Below are 17,373 nucleotides of genomic sequence, written 5' to 3' on the forward strand. Positions count from 1 at the left end.
AACGCAAGTTTAATAATTAGATTTGCTAATACTGTATATGCTAATTAGCATAGTCAATATTTTTTCCAAGAAAGGTGGCATCCCTACGTTTTAATATTTTCTAGAAGACAATTGTATTTTACTGGTTTCATCCACCTTAAAATTCAAAACTTATAATAACAATTTTAGGTTTTTTTTTTCTTTTTCTAAGCAATGACAAACTACACTTGGCTCTAGATGTTGAACATCTGGAAACCAAATGCTGAAATGAATAAAAAAGCAAGAGAACAGCAAAGTGAGTTCTATAGTCCATGCCAGTAACAAAGGCAACATGATGTTGTTTCTGTTTGGATTATTTCTGCAGTTGGTGGTTGCAGCATGGGCGCAACATGACTATTATTACTCAGACCATGACTATACAGGTGATGACCAGTGGGTAAATCTTTTTAGACAGGGATTTAACTTCCAGTGCCCCCATGGGCAGGTTATCGTTGCAATACGAAGTATGTATAGTAAAAAAGATGGGTCGGACAGGCGGTGGAACTACGGATGCATGCCCACTGGTTATGAGCTTGGGGAACCTACAGAATGCTGGTGGGAAGAGATTAACAGAGCAGGCATGGAATGGTAAGAAATGTTAGATGGAAATTATATATTTTATGAACCTAAGATATCACCATATGTGTATCACATGTGTTAAGGTTGTACCAATACAGCAATACAAATGACAAGTTTATTTTAATTCTTATAGAGGTTAAAGGACATAAGATTTTATTTAATAATCTAAATAAATGTATATATGTTTTTATAAGTGCATTTAGATTGTACAAAAACAACTAAAATAATAGCAAGTTTATTTTAGCTTTTATTAAGTTAACTGGAGATTAGATTTGTAATTCATCTAAATATTACATTAATCGGTTACCTAATGGTTAAAGTAATTATTTTATTTTAAAAAGAGGACTTTATATGTTGTCATTCTAATTACCATATAGTGTTTGCAATTGTGCACAAAAAAATGTAAAATAAAGTTTTATTTAACTCTTATAAAAGCAGAGATTAGACTTTTGATCATCTAATTTTTAAATTCATTGGCTACAAAGGTGTTAAATATTTTATATTAAGAAAAATATACCAATGATTTGTGATTTTTCTAAAGTATATATATATTTAGACTTTTCGTTTTTACATTTTATTTTTTAAATGTTAATAGTATTCACTAAAATGAGAATGTTTTTTCTCTTATGTTTTTTCATTTTTTTTTACATTACCAATTGTGAACTTGATTGATCTGATTATCGTGTTACTTTGAAAAGTCAGACCATTCACACCTCTGATTCCTGAGCAGCTGTTAAACTATACCAGATTCCCATACATAGAGGTCTATTTTATATATATATATATATATATATATATATATATAGAGAGAGAGAGAGAGAGAGAGAGAGAGAAAGAGAGAGAAAGAGAGAGAGAGAGAGAGAGAGAGAGAGAGAGAGAGAGAGAGAGAGAGAGAGAGAGAAATTGGTTTTGAAGCTGTGGACCACTGCACTCAGATATGTTATTTGTAAGTAAAAATGACAAATATACCAGATCTAAATGGACACAGAAGTTATATTTATTCTTCAGCCTTTTGTATCCCAAATCTTTAGCTGATGGGTGTGGTTATCACTGAATAAGTCATCATGCAAAAATGTTTAAACATGGTTCACGCCTACCTCTTGTGCGACATACTTTATAATCAAATGATTCTGTGATCGTATGCTTATAAAATAACTAGCATGCATAATACATGAGACTGGTAACCTGAAGCCTACATTTTTCCACATTGTATTTGAACAGTATAACGGCAGTGCAATTTCTGAACTGGTGAAATTGAGAGCTATTGAAATATTCTTAAAGGGACATTGTACAAATATTTTGTAGATAATCCATTTATAGAGCCCGTCTAGGAGTGTGTTTGTAACAATATTTAGTTTTGATTATTTTTTTAACAACATTATGCTGATTTTCAGACTCCTAACCAAGCCACAAAGTGTCAGATGTATACACACGTTTACAGACTACTAAATTTAAAATGTTTTATACTGGATTTTTATATCAGTATCTGTGCATATTCTTCTTTATAGTAGTGTCTATTATATGCAGGTATATGAAAACTGGTGTATACTGTCCCTTTAAAAATACCTACCTTTATATCACCCTGTTCTACATGTACACTTTTGTAAATCTATTTTTAAAGGGACATACTGGTAAATGCACATAGATTAATTACATCTTTGAATAGAAATATATTTGCAATATAATTGTATTGACAAAAATGCTTCTAGCAAAAGTTATTGTTTTACTGTTAACATTTTTCTCTGCACGTGCATGTGAAGCATAGCTAGATATTCTCAGTGCATCAGCATTTTAAATGCTGCTGCTGTTCATATCACCAGTGGATCTTGTATCATGTCAGCAATTAACAAACTGACGGCCAGATTACAAGTTTTGCGGTAAGAGGGGTGCATTGCTAACTTGCACGTTATTGTCACCGCTCACTTACCTACAGCGCTGGAATTACAGGTTTTTATAAACCCGGCGTTAAAAGACAAGAAGTGAGCGTAGAGCAAAATCCATACCGCACTCCAATACCAGCGCTGCTTAAGTCAGCGGTGAGCTGGTTGTACGTGCTCGTGCACGATTTCCCCATAGACATCAATGGGGAGAGCCGGCTGAGAAAAAGTCTAACACCTGCAAAAAAGCAGCGTAAAGCTCAGTAACGCAGCCCCATTGATTCCTATGGGGAAACACATTTTATGTTTACACCTAACACCCTAACATGAACCCCGAGTCTAAACACCCCTAATCTTACACTTATTAACCCCTAATCTGCCGCCCCTGACATCGCCAACACCTATATTATACTTATTAACCCCTAATCTTCCGCTCCGGACATCGCTGCCACTATAATAAACATATTAACCCCTAAATCGCCGCACTCCCGCATTGCAAACATTATTTAAATATTATTAACCCCTAATCTGCCGTCCCTAACATCGCCAACATCTACCTAAAATTATTAACCCCTAATCTGCCGCCCCCAACGTCGCCGCCACTATACTATATTTATTAACCCCTAATTCTAACCCTAACACCCCCTAACTTAAATATAATTAAAATAAATCTAAATAAAACCTACAATTAATAACTAAATAATTTCTATTTAAAACTAAATACTTTCCTATAAAATAAACCCTAAGCTAGCTACAATATAACTAATAGTTACATTGTAGCTAGCTTAGGGTTTATTTTTATTTACCTATAAAATAAAACCTAACCTAAATTACACTAACACCTAACACTACACTACAATTAAATAAATTACCTAAATTAAATACATTTAACTAAATTAAATACAAATACCTAAATTACATAAAAAAACAAACACTAAATTACACAAAATAAAAAACAAATTACAAGATATTTAAACTAATTACACCTAATCTAATAGCCCTATCAAAATAAAAAAAGCCCCCCCAAATATAAAAAACCCTAGCCTAAACTAAACTACCAATAGCCCTTAAAAGGGCCTTTTGTGGTGCATTGCCCCAAAGAAATCAGCTATTTTACCTGTAAAAAAAATACAAACAACCCCCCAACAGTAAAACCCACCACCCACACAACCAACCCCCCAAATAAAATCCTAACTAAAAAAACCTAAGCTCCCCATTACCCTGAAAAGGGCATTTGGATGGGCATTGCCCTTAAAAGGGCATTTAGCTCTATTGCAGCCCAAAGCCCTAATCTAAAAATAAAACCCACCCAATAAACCCTTAAAAAACCTAACACTAACCCCTGAAGATCCACTTACAGTTTTGAAGAGCCGACATCCATCCTCAACGAAGCCGGGAGAAGACCTCATCGAAGCGGACATAAGTACTCAACGAAGCCGGGAGAAGTCTTCATCAAAGCCGGGAGAAGTGGTCTTCCAAACGGCCAGAAGTCTTCATCCAGATGGATGGCTGATTGGAACAGCCAATAGAATGCAAGCTCAATCCTATTGGCTGATTGTATCAGCCAATAGGATTGAAGTTCAATCCTATTGGCTGATTGCATCAGTCAATAGGATTTTTTCAACCTTAATTCCGATTGGCTGATAGAATTCTATCAGCCAAATGGAATATAAGGGACGCCATCTTGGATGACGTCACCTAAAGGAACCTTCATTCATCGGGTAGTCGTCGGCAGAAGGGGATTCTCCGCGCCGGATGAATGAAGATAGAAGATGCGGTCTGGATGAAGACTTCTGCCCATCTGGAGGACCACTTCTCCCGGCTTGGATGAAGACTTCTCCCGGCTTTGTTGAGGACTTCTTTCTGCTTCGATGAGGACTTCTCCTGGCTTTGTTGAGGATGGATGTCGGCTCTTCAAAACTGTAAGTGGATCTTCAGGGGTTAGTGTTAGGATTTTTTAAGGGTTTATTGGGTGGGTTTTATTTTTAGGTTAGGGCTTTGGGCTGCAATAGAGCTAAATGCCCTTTTAAGGGCAATGCCCATCCAAATGCCCTTTTCAGGGCAATGGGGAGCTTAGTTTTTTTTTAGTTAGGGTTTTATTTGGGGGGGTTGGTTGTGTGGGTGGTGGGTTTTACTGTTGGGGGTTGTTTGTATTTTTTTTTACAGGTATACGAGCTGATTTCTTTGGGGCAATTCCTTGCAAAAGGCCCTTTTAAGGGCTATTGGTAGTTTAGTTTAGGCTATGGGTTTTTTTTATTTTGGGGGGGCTTTCTTTATTTTGATAGGGCTATTAGATTAGGTGTAATTAGTTTAAATATCTTGTAATTTGTTTTTATTTTGTGTAATTTAGTGTTTGTTTGTTTTTTGTAATTTAGGTATTTGTATTTAATTTTGTTAATTGTATTTAATTTAGGTAATTTATTTAATTGTAGTGTAGTGATAGGTGTTAGTGTAACTTAGGTTAGGTTTTATTTTATAGGTAAATAAAAATAAACCCTAAGCTAGCTACAATGTAACTATTAGTTATATTGTAGCTAGCTTAGGGTTTATTTTATAAGTAAGTATTTAGTTTGTATTTATTTTAGCTAGGTAGTTATTAAATAGTTATTAACTATTTAGTAACTATTCTACCTAGTTAAAATAAATACAAACTTGCCTGTAAAATAAAAATAGACCCTAAGCTAGATACAATGGCCTCTATTTATCAAAGTCTGTCGGACCTGGTCCGACAGACCTCGCTGAATACAGTGAGCAATATGCTCGCCGTATTCAGCATTGCACCAGCAGCTCACAAGAGCTGCTGGTGCAACGCCGCCCCCTGCAGACTCGTGACCAATCGGGCGCCAGCAGGGAGGTGTCAATCAACCCGATCGTACTCGATCGGGTTGATTTCCGGCGATGTCTGTCCGCCTGCTCAGAGCAGGCGGACAGGTTATAGAGCAGCGGTCTTTGTGACCGCTGCTTCATAACTGCTGTTTCTGGTGAGTCTGAAGACTCGCCAGAAACACGGGGCATCAAGCTCGGAGCTTGATAAATATGCCCCAATGTAACTATTAGTTATTTTGTAGCTAGCTTAGGGTTTATTTTATAGATAAGTATTTAGTTTTAAATAGGAATAATTTAGTTATTAATTGTATGTTTTATTTAGATTTATTTTAATTATATTTAAGTTAGGGGGTGTTAGGGTTAGACTTATGTTTAGGGGTTAATAAATTTAGTATAGTGGCAGCGACGTTGGGGGCGGCAGATTAGGGGTTAATAAATGTAGGTAAGTGGCGGCGATGTTAGGGACAGCAGATTAGGGGTTAATAATATTTAACTAGTGTTTACGATGCAGGAGTGCGGAGATTTAGGGGTTAATATGTTTATTCTAGTGGCAGCGATGTTGGCAGCAGCAGATTAGGGGTTAATAATTTTATTTTAGTGTTTGCGATGCAGGAGGGCCTCGGTTTAGGGGTTAATAGGTAGTTTATGGGTGTTAGTGTACTTTTTAACACTTTAGTTATGAGTTTTATGCTAAAGCTCTGTAGTGTAAAACTCATAACTACTGACTTTATAATGCATTACAAATCTTGCGGGATAGGCTGTACCGCTCACTTTTTGGTTGGAAAAAAAAAAGCTTATAATACCGGCGCTATGGAAGTCCCATTGAAAAAAGACTATACGCAAATTGCGTAAGTTGATTTGCGGTAAGGCCTAAAAAGTGTGCGGGACCTCTGTACCTACAAGATTCGTAATAGCAGCGTTAGTAAAAAAGCAGCGTTATGAGCCTTAACGCTGCTTTTTTACTAATAACGCAAGACTCGTAATCTAGCCGTCAGTATTTACCAGATGGCACAAGCATGTTAGGCCCTCTGAGCAAGTATTGTATTAAAATTGCTGGAGCAAGGAGCATACTTAAATACACTTTTGAAACAGCTATAGTTTTATTAGAACCATTTTTGCTAACACATGTATATTGCAAAAATGTTTCTATTCAAAAGTGAAACGTATCCATGTGGATTCAAATTTTGGCTGAAACGTCCCTTTAAACTCCATTTAATCCCAGTTACCTTCTTACGTCTGATACAAATGAGGTAAAGTCATTATATTTACAATACTATCATAATATAATTTTATAATTGAGTCTCCAGGGCTGGCATTTAGGTAGCTGCTGCAGTGGAATAACTCTGCTACACTTCAGTGTGATTATGGGTAGCCAAAATTATAAGTGCCCAGGAGTCAACCATGCTGGTCAGGGGCAGTACTTGTAATATATGTGTATAGCAAACAAAGCTGTTTCTACTCTATTAACAACTCCTCAAAACAATGCAAGTGGTAGGTGGAGTTGTAATGGTCCCCTTAAACAAACAGAGTGGACAAAATATGTCACTGCAGGGTGATAGATACATATGAGATGTGGATGCACTTAATGATTTATTAAAGGGACAGTTTAGTCAAAATAAACTTTCATGATTCAGATAGGCCAGAGATAACATTGTGCTCACTCCCATGGAGTTATTTATGAGTTAGCACTGATTGGCTACAATGCAAATCTGTCAAAAGAACTGAATCAAGGAGGCAGTCCACAGAGGTTTAGATACAAGGTGGTTGCAGCTTGGCACAATATGACTGTTATTAATCAGACCATGACTATGCAGGCGATGACCAGTGGGTAAATCTTTTACAGAAAAACAAAGGAGGAGAGTGTGATACAGGTTACCTGTATATACTGCACTAAACACTGTCGTCCTTCAGCATAATGGAGGCATGACACCCTGAATTCCAGGGCTGTATTTAAGATCCACAGGCGTGTAATATCTACAAAGATATGCAAAAGAAACAGATTCTCCATACAGGTCAAAAGTTAGGCACAGTCCTTAACTATTGAGAACTGACACTATGCACAAGCCTTTAAAAATTGACAATTTATTCGGTATGCATTAAAAGGTAGAAGCAAACTCACATGAGATAAATTTTGAGTTACGTCATCTGACGTGTTTCACTCCCCTCTGCCGCTTTTTCATAGATGGTTTGGGAGCGTAGGTATCCAGGTTTAAATACCCGTATAAGTTCATACCCCCAAACACCTGACGTTTATTCAATGTATATGCACTCCTAGCGGACAGCCCCGTCCTATAGACTGAAGTTTCAGTATAGGTCAAATTAGTGGGCGCTGTCACAGGTTAATTCATTCAAAGAGACCAGACCCGTCAACACCGGGAGTGCAAAAAAAGACAGAATATTACATGTATAAAACTCAAGAAACTGTTATAAATTACAAAGTAATAAGAACACACTAAAAATATGATGGTTTAAAGACAAAGACAAAATAACGGTAGGTATGGAGATCTATCTATGATTAAGAGCTTGAAGAATAAATATTTATATGAGGGAAACTATAGGTAACACATGAATAGATCTCATTATTCGGAAAAATACATCATAGTCCGACCACTATATAAATTGAGTTAATTTCATTACAATATATATATTTTTACTATTTTATTTTTTTACTTTTTTACACAGTCAAGCTTAGTTGAATAGTTTCTACAGCAGATGTATCACAGAAAAGATAGATGATAAAATATCTCATTACTATTATGCATATGCATTTATAAAAGACCTACTAAAAGCAATGAGTTTGAATAGGTTCATAAGTTAGATGATGAATTTATCATTTTCAATTGTACTTTTATCAACATATTTAAAGGGACACTGAACCCAAATTTTTTCATTTGTGATTCAGATAGAGCATGCAATTTTAAGCATCCTTCTAATTTACTCCTATTATCATTTCTTCATTCTCTTGGTATCTTTATTTGAAATGCAAGAATGTTAGTTTAGATGCCGGCCCATTTTTGGTGAACAACCTGGGTTGTTCTTGCTGATTGGTGGATAAATTCATCCACCAATAAAAATATGCTGTCCAGAGCACTGAACCAAAAAAAAAAGCTTAGATGGCTTCTTTTTCAAATAAAGATAGCAAGAGAATAAAGAACAATTGATAATAGGAGAAAATTAGATAAGTTGCTTAAAATTGCATGCTCTATCTGAATCACGAAAGAAAAAATTTGGGTTCAGTGTCTCTTTAAGTGTATAAATAGTTCAAATCTAGATAGTATTTGATAGATCATAATGTTTGTTGAATACTTATAATTGGTTAAGTCAAAGTCCCTGATACAGGTCTAAGTCCTATCTCAAATTAATTCCTTTTGGTTCTTTAGTTTCTAAAAAAAAAATTATTTTTTTTTATTTTATTTTTTTATTGAGGTAATGATTTGGCATACAAACAAAGGATTGCAGCAATATACAATAGAATTCTAAAATTGCTTATAGCAAGTTACATCGTATGGGTAACATATTAGAGTTGCATATGTAATAAACAATGATTGCTCTCTACATGGTGTAAGGCAAATAATATATACAACTGCTGCAAGAAGAAGAGAGATAAAAAAAGCAGTTCAGCACCATGCCAATGACAATTTTAAACCTTCTTGTCTTTCTAAGAGGCCACACTTGGACATCATATCAAGACATATCCTGAATCATACAATGGGTAACATTCCTGCGTCTTAACAGTTAAAAGGGGTTGTGAGTACACGTCTTAGAGTATGCAAGGCTAGGCTCATGGATACATCAATTTACCAGTCGTATAGGTCAAAATGTTAGTCAGTAGTTCATATATGACATACACCAGTATATTGTAAACTCTAGTTTTCAGGGGATACGCTTTAGCTAATAAAGTGATACAACATGTAACCTTGGCTAAATAATCTGTTATTAATTGTATAGTGAGAGCTTTAGTTTGTTAATAGGAATATCTAGCAAAGATAAAGTGAAGAAATACTTAACACTGCATACATATCCTATTTTGAAAGTAGGTTGAAGCTTCTTGGCTAGGATTATTAGTAGGTCACTATCATAGACATGGATCCAAATGTGAGACACCTACTTGTTTATCAATAATGATAGAATCTTGCCATCCCGGCCGCAGACAGCGAGACCCCAGAACATAATAATGAAGAATAAGAAGTAGGCACTCTTGAGTATAGCTGGCGGAATTAAAATAAGATATAACTGTGGTAAAATTATTACTGCTAGGTGAGAGAAAATAGATATGTTTGTCCTGCAAATATATATTAGGTGAGCATTCAGTTTCTATAGTTAGCTGCATTTATAAGAGATATCTTTAGTTTAGTGCTTTAACTGCCTTATCAAATCTCAAACTAGTAGGTGCAATGAAAATACAGATAGGTATTATCTAGGTTATGTACATCAAAACACATAAAAATGCAACTGTTAGAAAAGAGATATGTTTGACCTGCAAATATATATTAGGTAAGCATTCAACTTCTATTGCTGTAACCAACAGGTATCTGCATTTATGAGAAATATCTTTAGTTTGCTGCTTTAACTGCCTTATCAAATCTCAAACTGGTAGGTACAATTAAATTATAGAGGTTGTGTACATCAAAACATAAAAAGTGCAACTATTAGAAAAGAGATATGTTTGTCCTGCAAATATATATTAGGTAAGCATTCAACTTATATAGCTATAACCAACAGGTAGCTGCATTTATAAGAGATATCTTTAGTTTGCTGCTTTAACTGCCTTATCAAGTTTCAAACTAGTAGTTACAAAGAAAATATAGATAGATATTATCTAGGTTGTGTACATCAAAACATAAAAAGTGCAACTGTTAACCTTGGGATGTGAGAAACATATTAAATACAGGTTGTTTCCCAAATAGAGTCCCATTCATGTTCATGAGATTCCGTATAGCCTTAATTGTCTGTCTATTTAGGGAACTGTGAGGGATTTACTACTGACCACCCCAGTCTACTCGTATGTTGGTTTCTAGCCTACACCAGTTTTATTAAACAAGAGTCCATATTGTAGACTTGTGTAATCCTGAGAAACATGTCCCCATATAGTTGACCACCAACTGGTGCCCCCCAAGAGGCTGGGTCTGGAGCGGGATGAAAGCAGGACCAGGGCTGCTATCGCAATGGGTGTCCACATTTTACCTCCCAGTGTCAACATAGCGGTCTGCAGGATCAAAGTGGCTGACGGTATGTATGGTGTGCAGATCTGTTTGACCGCTCAGCTCACAGCAGTCTAAAGCCATCGTAGGATTCAGGCACGGAACAGCAGGAGATTGGGTAGGTATAGGTAGGATTATCAGGTCGAGTTGCTGAGATCGCTCCCTTTAGATGACACTTGCCTCCATAAGGGACACAAGCCCGCAGTTTCATGGATGGTCCCTTGCTTTTGTTTGTGGACTTCAGCATAGTATCTTCCATGGTATCAGTGTCCGTGCTAAACTGCTGATCTGGGTCGCTGCCATTTCTCCAGGCTGTGGCTAATGCACTCCCAAGGCGCGAGTAATGTTCATCCAGAAGAGCCTTGATCTTTTTATGTAGAATGGCTTCATTGGACTCCATCCAATAGGTAAAGGTGTTGATTCCCCTTAAAGTATGTTGTGATAGTACTCTCCTGGTACTTTGCATTCAGCACTATGTGCTGCGTAATGACAAGGCCCAAAAGTGCCTCGCCAGGGGTTATGTTAAAGGCCTCAACCTTAAAGATTCCTCCGGGCACTCAAAGTTGCATCTATCTCAGTAGTTTTGGGCTCATCCGATGCGGGTTCTTTAGTGGATCATGAATCTGTTTGTGTAGCACACAGATGAGTCGTCTGGCATATGATATCAAACGAAAATGGATAGGATGCTAGAGCAGTGTGGAATTGTGTGACTAATCATGGCCTCTGCCCAGAAGTTCCCCCCTAGTTTCTAATTTAAAAATCAATTGGGAGGGGGCGAAGCTAGCTGGAGACCAACATGGCTGCGTTTTATTAGAGCTCCCTTAATAGTCATCCTGCAGGGCTTAAATATCAGGAGTAACCAGACCAAAAAAATGTAAAAATAGTGGCACATATACTCCTCTTGCCCCGCTGATTGGATTGAGGGTTTCAGAGGTTTAAACGGATGCCGTAAACACTCTTCACACAATGGAGCACTAAGCTTAGGCCTCCTCCAGAACAAGACATGCCACATGGCGTGAACAGATAGCAGAGCCGACATGACAAGCGGGGCAAAACCTATACACTGACTTTGCTGATCACCAGAATTTCCATCTTGCACTGCAGGAAAGGACCTAACAAGAGGATCAAATCTGTTTGCATAACGGATCACACAGGACCAGCTTAAACACCACGAGTGGAAAGATAGCAAGGTGAGGTCACTATTAACCACCACAATACACTCTAGCCAACTCGTAGTTGGGACACAGTTCCCTCATACAGTTATAAAACAACTGCAGAGCAAGTTATAGGACTGCCACTTGGGGTATGCCACATCAGAGCAGATTTACACCATTTGTTATACCACATTGAGCAAACACAAGATGTGGCGAACATAGAGATGACTGCACTGTCGCTTTTGCAGAAGCTAAGTGAATCCCTAGACCAACATTATAAGGAACTATCACAGCAACTTGCTGACTCCATTGAGGCACATGATCACGACAGCTCCCGGAAAGGTGATGTCTCATTCTCACATAAGCCAGATGATAAGAGCTCGACACTCAGCCATTCTAATGAGCCATCTGCAGCATCAAGCCGGGCCGAGGAAATCTAACACCACAGGAGACCTCACCCAAGATGGTAATGAGAACATTGACTTAATCACTACGCTCCAGAAGCAGAGAGACACTACAGTAGCCTACTCAGAGAGACTGCTGGGTTGCAAAACAGGGATTCGATCCCAAATCACAGTAGGTGAGTGGGAGCAATCTGCAGACATTCAACTTAAGATGGGTTTCTGTCTCACCCCGATGCAAAAAACACCCACTATGGTCATTGAAGATGACACACCACACAGCTGCTGGTTGGTGGGATCTGATCCGCAGCCTAGGAATAGTGTTCTCATTATCTATTCCCAGCAGTCACTGGACCCCTGCTTTGCAAAGGCCGGAGTGGGTTAATTAATCAGTCTATGGCCCCTATTTATCAACCCGTCAACTTACTTGCATTCGCTTGCACCAATATGCTCGCCTAAGATCGCCTAACATCGCTGCCGTGGACCTGAATACGTTCTCCAAAGTTACCAAAAAAGCTGTCAAAAAGCCACGCACCAAGTACGGGGCGATGAGCAGCGGACTGTTGTTAACTAACAGTCATTGATCTCCCTGCTCTTCGGCTTTTTCCCAGCTTTATTGGTATACTGTCACTAAACACCCACACTATACTATACTGTTTTACCCCTATACCGCCGCTCCCGGACCCCGCTGCAACTAAATAAAGTTATTAACCCCTAAACCGCCACCACCTACATTATATTTATTAACCTCTAATCCTCCGCCCCCTACAACGCCGCCACCTACATTATGTTATTAAGCCCTAATCTGCCCCCCCTACACCGCTGCCACCTACATTATACTTATTAACCCCTAATCTGCCGCCCCCTACACCGCCGCCACCTACATTATTTTAATAACCCGTAATCTGCCCCCCTACACCGCAGTCACCTACAAAACACTTATTAACCCCTAATCTGCCGTCCCCAACGTCTCCGCCACTATATTAAATTTATTAACCCCTAAACCTAGGTCTAACCCTAACACCCCCTAATTTAAATCTAATTTAAATAAATATAAATAAAATTACTATCATTAACTACATTATTCCTATTTAAAACTAAATACTTACCTATAAAATAAACCCTAAGATAGCTAAAATATAACTAATAGTTAAAAAAAAATAAAAAATATGAGGAAAAAATGGAAAAAAAACACACTTTTTCTAACTTTGCCCCCAAAATCTGTTACACATCTACAACCACCAAAAAACACCCATTGTAAATAGTTTCTAAATTTTGTCCTGAGTTTAGAAATACCCAATGTTTACATGTTCTTTTTTTTTTTTTGCAAATTATAGGGCAAAAAATACAAGTAGCACTTTGCTATTTCCAAACCACTTTTTTTTAAAAATTTGCGCTAGTTACATTGGAACATTGATATCTTTCAGGAATCCCTGAATATCCCTTGACAAGTATATATTTTTATTTAGAAGACATTCCAAAGTATTGATCTAGGCCCATTTTGGTATATTTCATGCCACCATTTCACCGCCAAATGCGATCAAATAAAAAAAATTGTTGACTTTTTCACAATTTTTTTCACAAACTTTAGGATTCTCGCTGAATTTATTTACAAACATCTTGTGCAATTATGGCATAAATGGTTGTAAATGCTTCTTTGGGATCCCCTTTGTTCAGAAATAGCAGACATATATGGCTTTGGCGTTGCTTTTTGGTAATTAGAAGGCCGCTAAATGCGGCTGCACACCACACGTGTATTATGCCCAGCAGTGAAGGGGTTAACTAGGGAGCTTGTAGGGAGCTTTTAGGTTTAATTTTAGCTTTAGTGTAGTGTAATAGACAACCCAAATTAATTATCTAGGCCCATTTTGGTATATGTCATGCCACCATTTCACCGCCAAATACGATCAAATAAAAAAAAACTGTTACATTTTTCACAATTTTAGGTTTCTCACTGAAATTATTTACAAACAGCTTGTGCAATTATGGCATAAATGGTTGTAAATGCTTCTCTGGGATCCCCTTTGTTCAGAAATAGCAGACATATATGGCTTTGGCGTTGCTTTTTGGTAATAATAAGGCCGTTAAATGCTGCTGCGCACCACACTTGTAATATGCCCAGCAGTTAAGGGGTTAATTAGGTAGCTTGTAGGGTTAATTTTTATCTTTAGTGTAGAGATCAGCCTCCCACCTGACACATCCCACCCCCTGATCCCCCCCTGACCTCCCTCAAACAGCACTCTTCCCTCCCCCACCTCACAATTGTCACCGCCATCTTAAGTACTGGCAGAAAGTCTGCCAGTACTGAAATAAAAATCATTTATTATTTTTTGTTATTTTTTTTTTCATACTGTCTGCAGTCTGCATCCCCCCTTACCCCACAACCTCCCTGATCCCCCCATACATCTCTCTAACCCTCCCCCTCTACCTATATGCCGCCATCTTGGGTACTGGCAGCTGTCTGCCAGTACCCAATTTGCCCCCAAAAATGTTTTTTTTTTTTACTTTTTTAGATTAAAAATTAGTTTTCTGTAGTGTAGCTGGCCCCCCTTAATTATCTACATCCCTCCCCCTCCCAGATCCCTTACTAAACAAAGAAGATCCCCATGCATCTTTATTGATCTGATTTTTTTTTTTCTCGGGCATATTGCCCCCCGCCCCCCCCCGGCCGCAACCGGCGATATTGGCTTAACCGGTCCTGTGAGTTACAGAGATATGGAGCATATGCTTAACGCTCCTCAAAGAAGCTGCTCCCACCCACCAACAAATGTCTGATCGCCATAGTCCGATGCAGAGAGGGCCACAGAGTGGCCCTTTCTGCATCGGTGGGCAAAATAAGGGATTGCAGTGATGCCTCAATATTGAGGCATCACTACAATCCCTTGTAAGCAGCTGGAAGCGATCATGATCGCTTCCAGCACTGCTAACAACAGAGGACGTACCAGGTACGTCAATTGTCATTAAGGGAATGTTTTTCTATGACGTACCTGGTAAGTCCTCTGTCATTAAGGGGTTAAGGGTGTATTGGGTGGGTTTTATTTTTAGGTTAGGGCTTTGGGCTGCAAAAGAGCTAACTGCCCTTTTAAGGGCAATGCCCATCCAAATGCCCTTTTCAGGGCAATCGGGAGCTTAGGTTTTTTTAGTTAGTATTTTTTGGGGGGTTGGTTGTGTGGGTGGTGGGTTTTACTGTTGGGGGGGTTGTTCGTATTTTTTTTTACAGGTAAAAGAGCTGATTACTTTGGGGCAATGCCCCGCAAAAGGCCCTTTTAAGGGCTATTGGTAGTTTAGTTTAGGTTAGGGTTTTTTTATTTTGGGGGGCTTTTTTTATTTTGATAGGGCTATTAGATTAGGTGTAATTAATTTAAATTTCTGTAATTTGTTTATTATTTTCTGTAATTTATTGTTTTTTTTGTTTTTTTTACTTTAGAAAATTTAATTTAATTTAGGTTATTGTATTTAACTTAGTTAATTGTATTTAATTTAGTTAATTTATTTAATTATAGTGTAGTGTTAGGTGTAATTGTAACTTAGGTTAGGTTTTATTTTACAGGTACTTTTGTATTTATTTTAGCTAGGTAGTTATTAAATAGTTAATAACTATTTAGTAACTATTCTACCTAGTTAAAATAAATACAAACTTGCCTGTAAAATAAAAATAAACCCTAAGATGGCTACAATGTAACTATTAGTTATAGTGTAGCTATCTTAGGGTTTATTTTATAGGTAAGTATTTAGTTTTAAATAGGAATAATGTAGTTAATGATAGTAATTTTATTTATATTTATTTAAATTAGATTTAAGTTAGGGGGTGTTAGGGTTAGACTTAGGTTTAGGGGTTAATACATTTAATATGGTGGCGGCGACATTGGGGACGGCAGATTAGGGGTTAATAAGTGTTATGAAGGTGGCGGCGGTGTAGGGGGAGCAGATTAGGGGTTAATAACATAATGTAGGTGGCGGCCGTGTAGGGGGGGCAGATTAGGGGTTAATAAGTATAATGTAGGTGGCGGCGGTGTTGGGGGCGGCAGATTAGGGGTCTTTAGACTCGGGGTATATGTTAGGGTGTTAGGTGTAAACGTAAATTTATTCTCCCATAGGAATCAATGGGATATCGGGCAGCAGCGAACATGAGCTTTCGCTGCTTTCAGACTTTCATTGATTTCTATGGCATCCGCCGCCTCTAGGGCGGCAAATTGAAAACCAGGTACGCAGGGCCAGAATAGTGGCGAGCATACCTGGTAGACATTTGTTAACTAGCAAAAGTAGTCAGATAGTGCCGAATTTGCATTCGGAACATCTGTAATGACGTAACCATCAATCTTTGTCGGACTTTGACCGGCGGATCGTATGTTACGTCACAAAATTCTAATTTTGCCGGTCTGTAGGGTTTGATAAATAAGGGGAATCAGGCTCGCCACAATTACGCTGCGGAATTCCAGTGTATTTGTTGTTGACGGCTTGATAAATAGGCCCCTATAGCACAGGCTATATGCCTTCAACATCAGGCAATCTGAGTCTGCACTTATATGCTCGCAGATAGCTTTTATTGCTTTATACATATACACTATTCTCTGTTGAGAGCTAGTCTCTCAGTTCTTCTTGGTATACGCTACAGTTTTTATTTGACAAAGTTAACTCCTTGGACTCATATTTTATCTTGGCACTGCACTCAATGAAGACATTGATCATGTTCCTGACAATGTGTTTTGTGCTTTACTGGCTGTTTTTGTACCGAATATTCATTTAATTTTCTACTAGCTCATGGTAGAAAACTCCTGCACACATGTATAACTGTAAGTGCAAGACTACAATTATTTTTTATTATATTAGCCATGAAACATACCTATACCTGAGACCCTGCACTATTGAATATATCACCCATGCATCTCTAGCTCTCATTAACACTATTTCTTATAACAGCTAGAGGTAAATTTAATTCTCCTATATAGCTCCACAGTGATCTGGGTGAGACATATCAACATTGAGGTGAAGGGCTATACTTTTCTCATCAGGACTACAGAACCGCATTTTTAATAGTCAACTTCATGCTGTACAGGTTAGGATATGAGTCAGGTGGTCAGAGATAGCCCTTTCATGTATCTGCAGGGGAAATTCATATTGGAGTTAGATACTGGTTTGCTCTCTTCTCCTACTATTATTATGTCACCCTCCCTATGTACCATGTAACAACTCATATAATTGCTATCTATAGTATGCTTTGATGCATCATTCTAAAGGTCCATATAATGATGGCCTATGTTATATCTGTAACCTGATTTTATTATATAGATCCTAAATCCACTATTAGAATGTTTCA

General features: G+C 37.8%; 1 protein-coding gene across 1 annotated transcript in view; it reads left to right on the plus strand.

Annotated features, from left to right (window-relative positions):
* Window positions 1-274: 274 nt before the first annotated feature.
* The window catches only part of DPT (dermatopontin), a 195,283-nt gene continuing 178,184 nt past the window's right edge, over window positions 275-17,373 (plus strand). Inside the window, exon 1 of the mRNA XM_053706511.1 lies at window positions 275-606. Within this exon, the coding sequence (XP_053562486.1) occupies window positions 311-606 (296 nt within the window). The 5' untranslated portion in view covers window positions 275-310. The remainder of the gene's footprint in view (window positions 607-17,373) is intronic.

Source organism: Bombina bombina, chromosome 3 (assembly GCF_027579735.1).
Source record: "Bombina bombina isolate aBomBom1 chromosome 3, aBomBom1.pri, whole genome shotgun sequence".
NCBI lineage: Eukaryota > Metazoa > Chordata > Amphibia > Anura > Bombinatoridae > Bombina > Bombina bombina.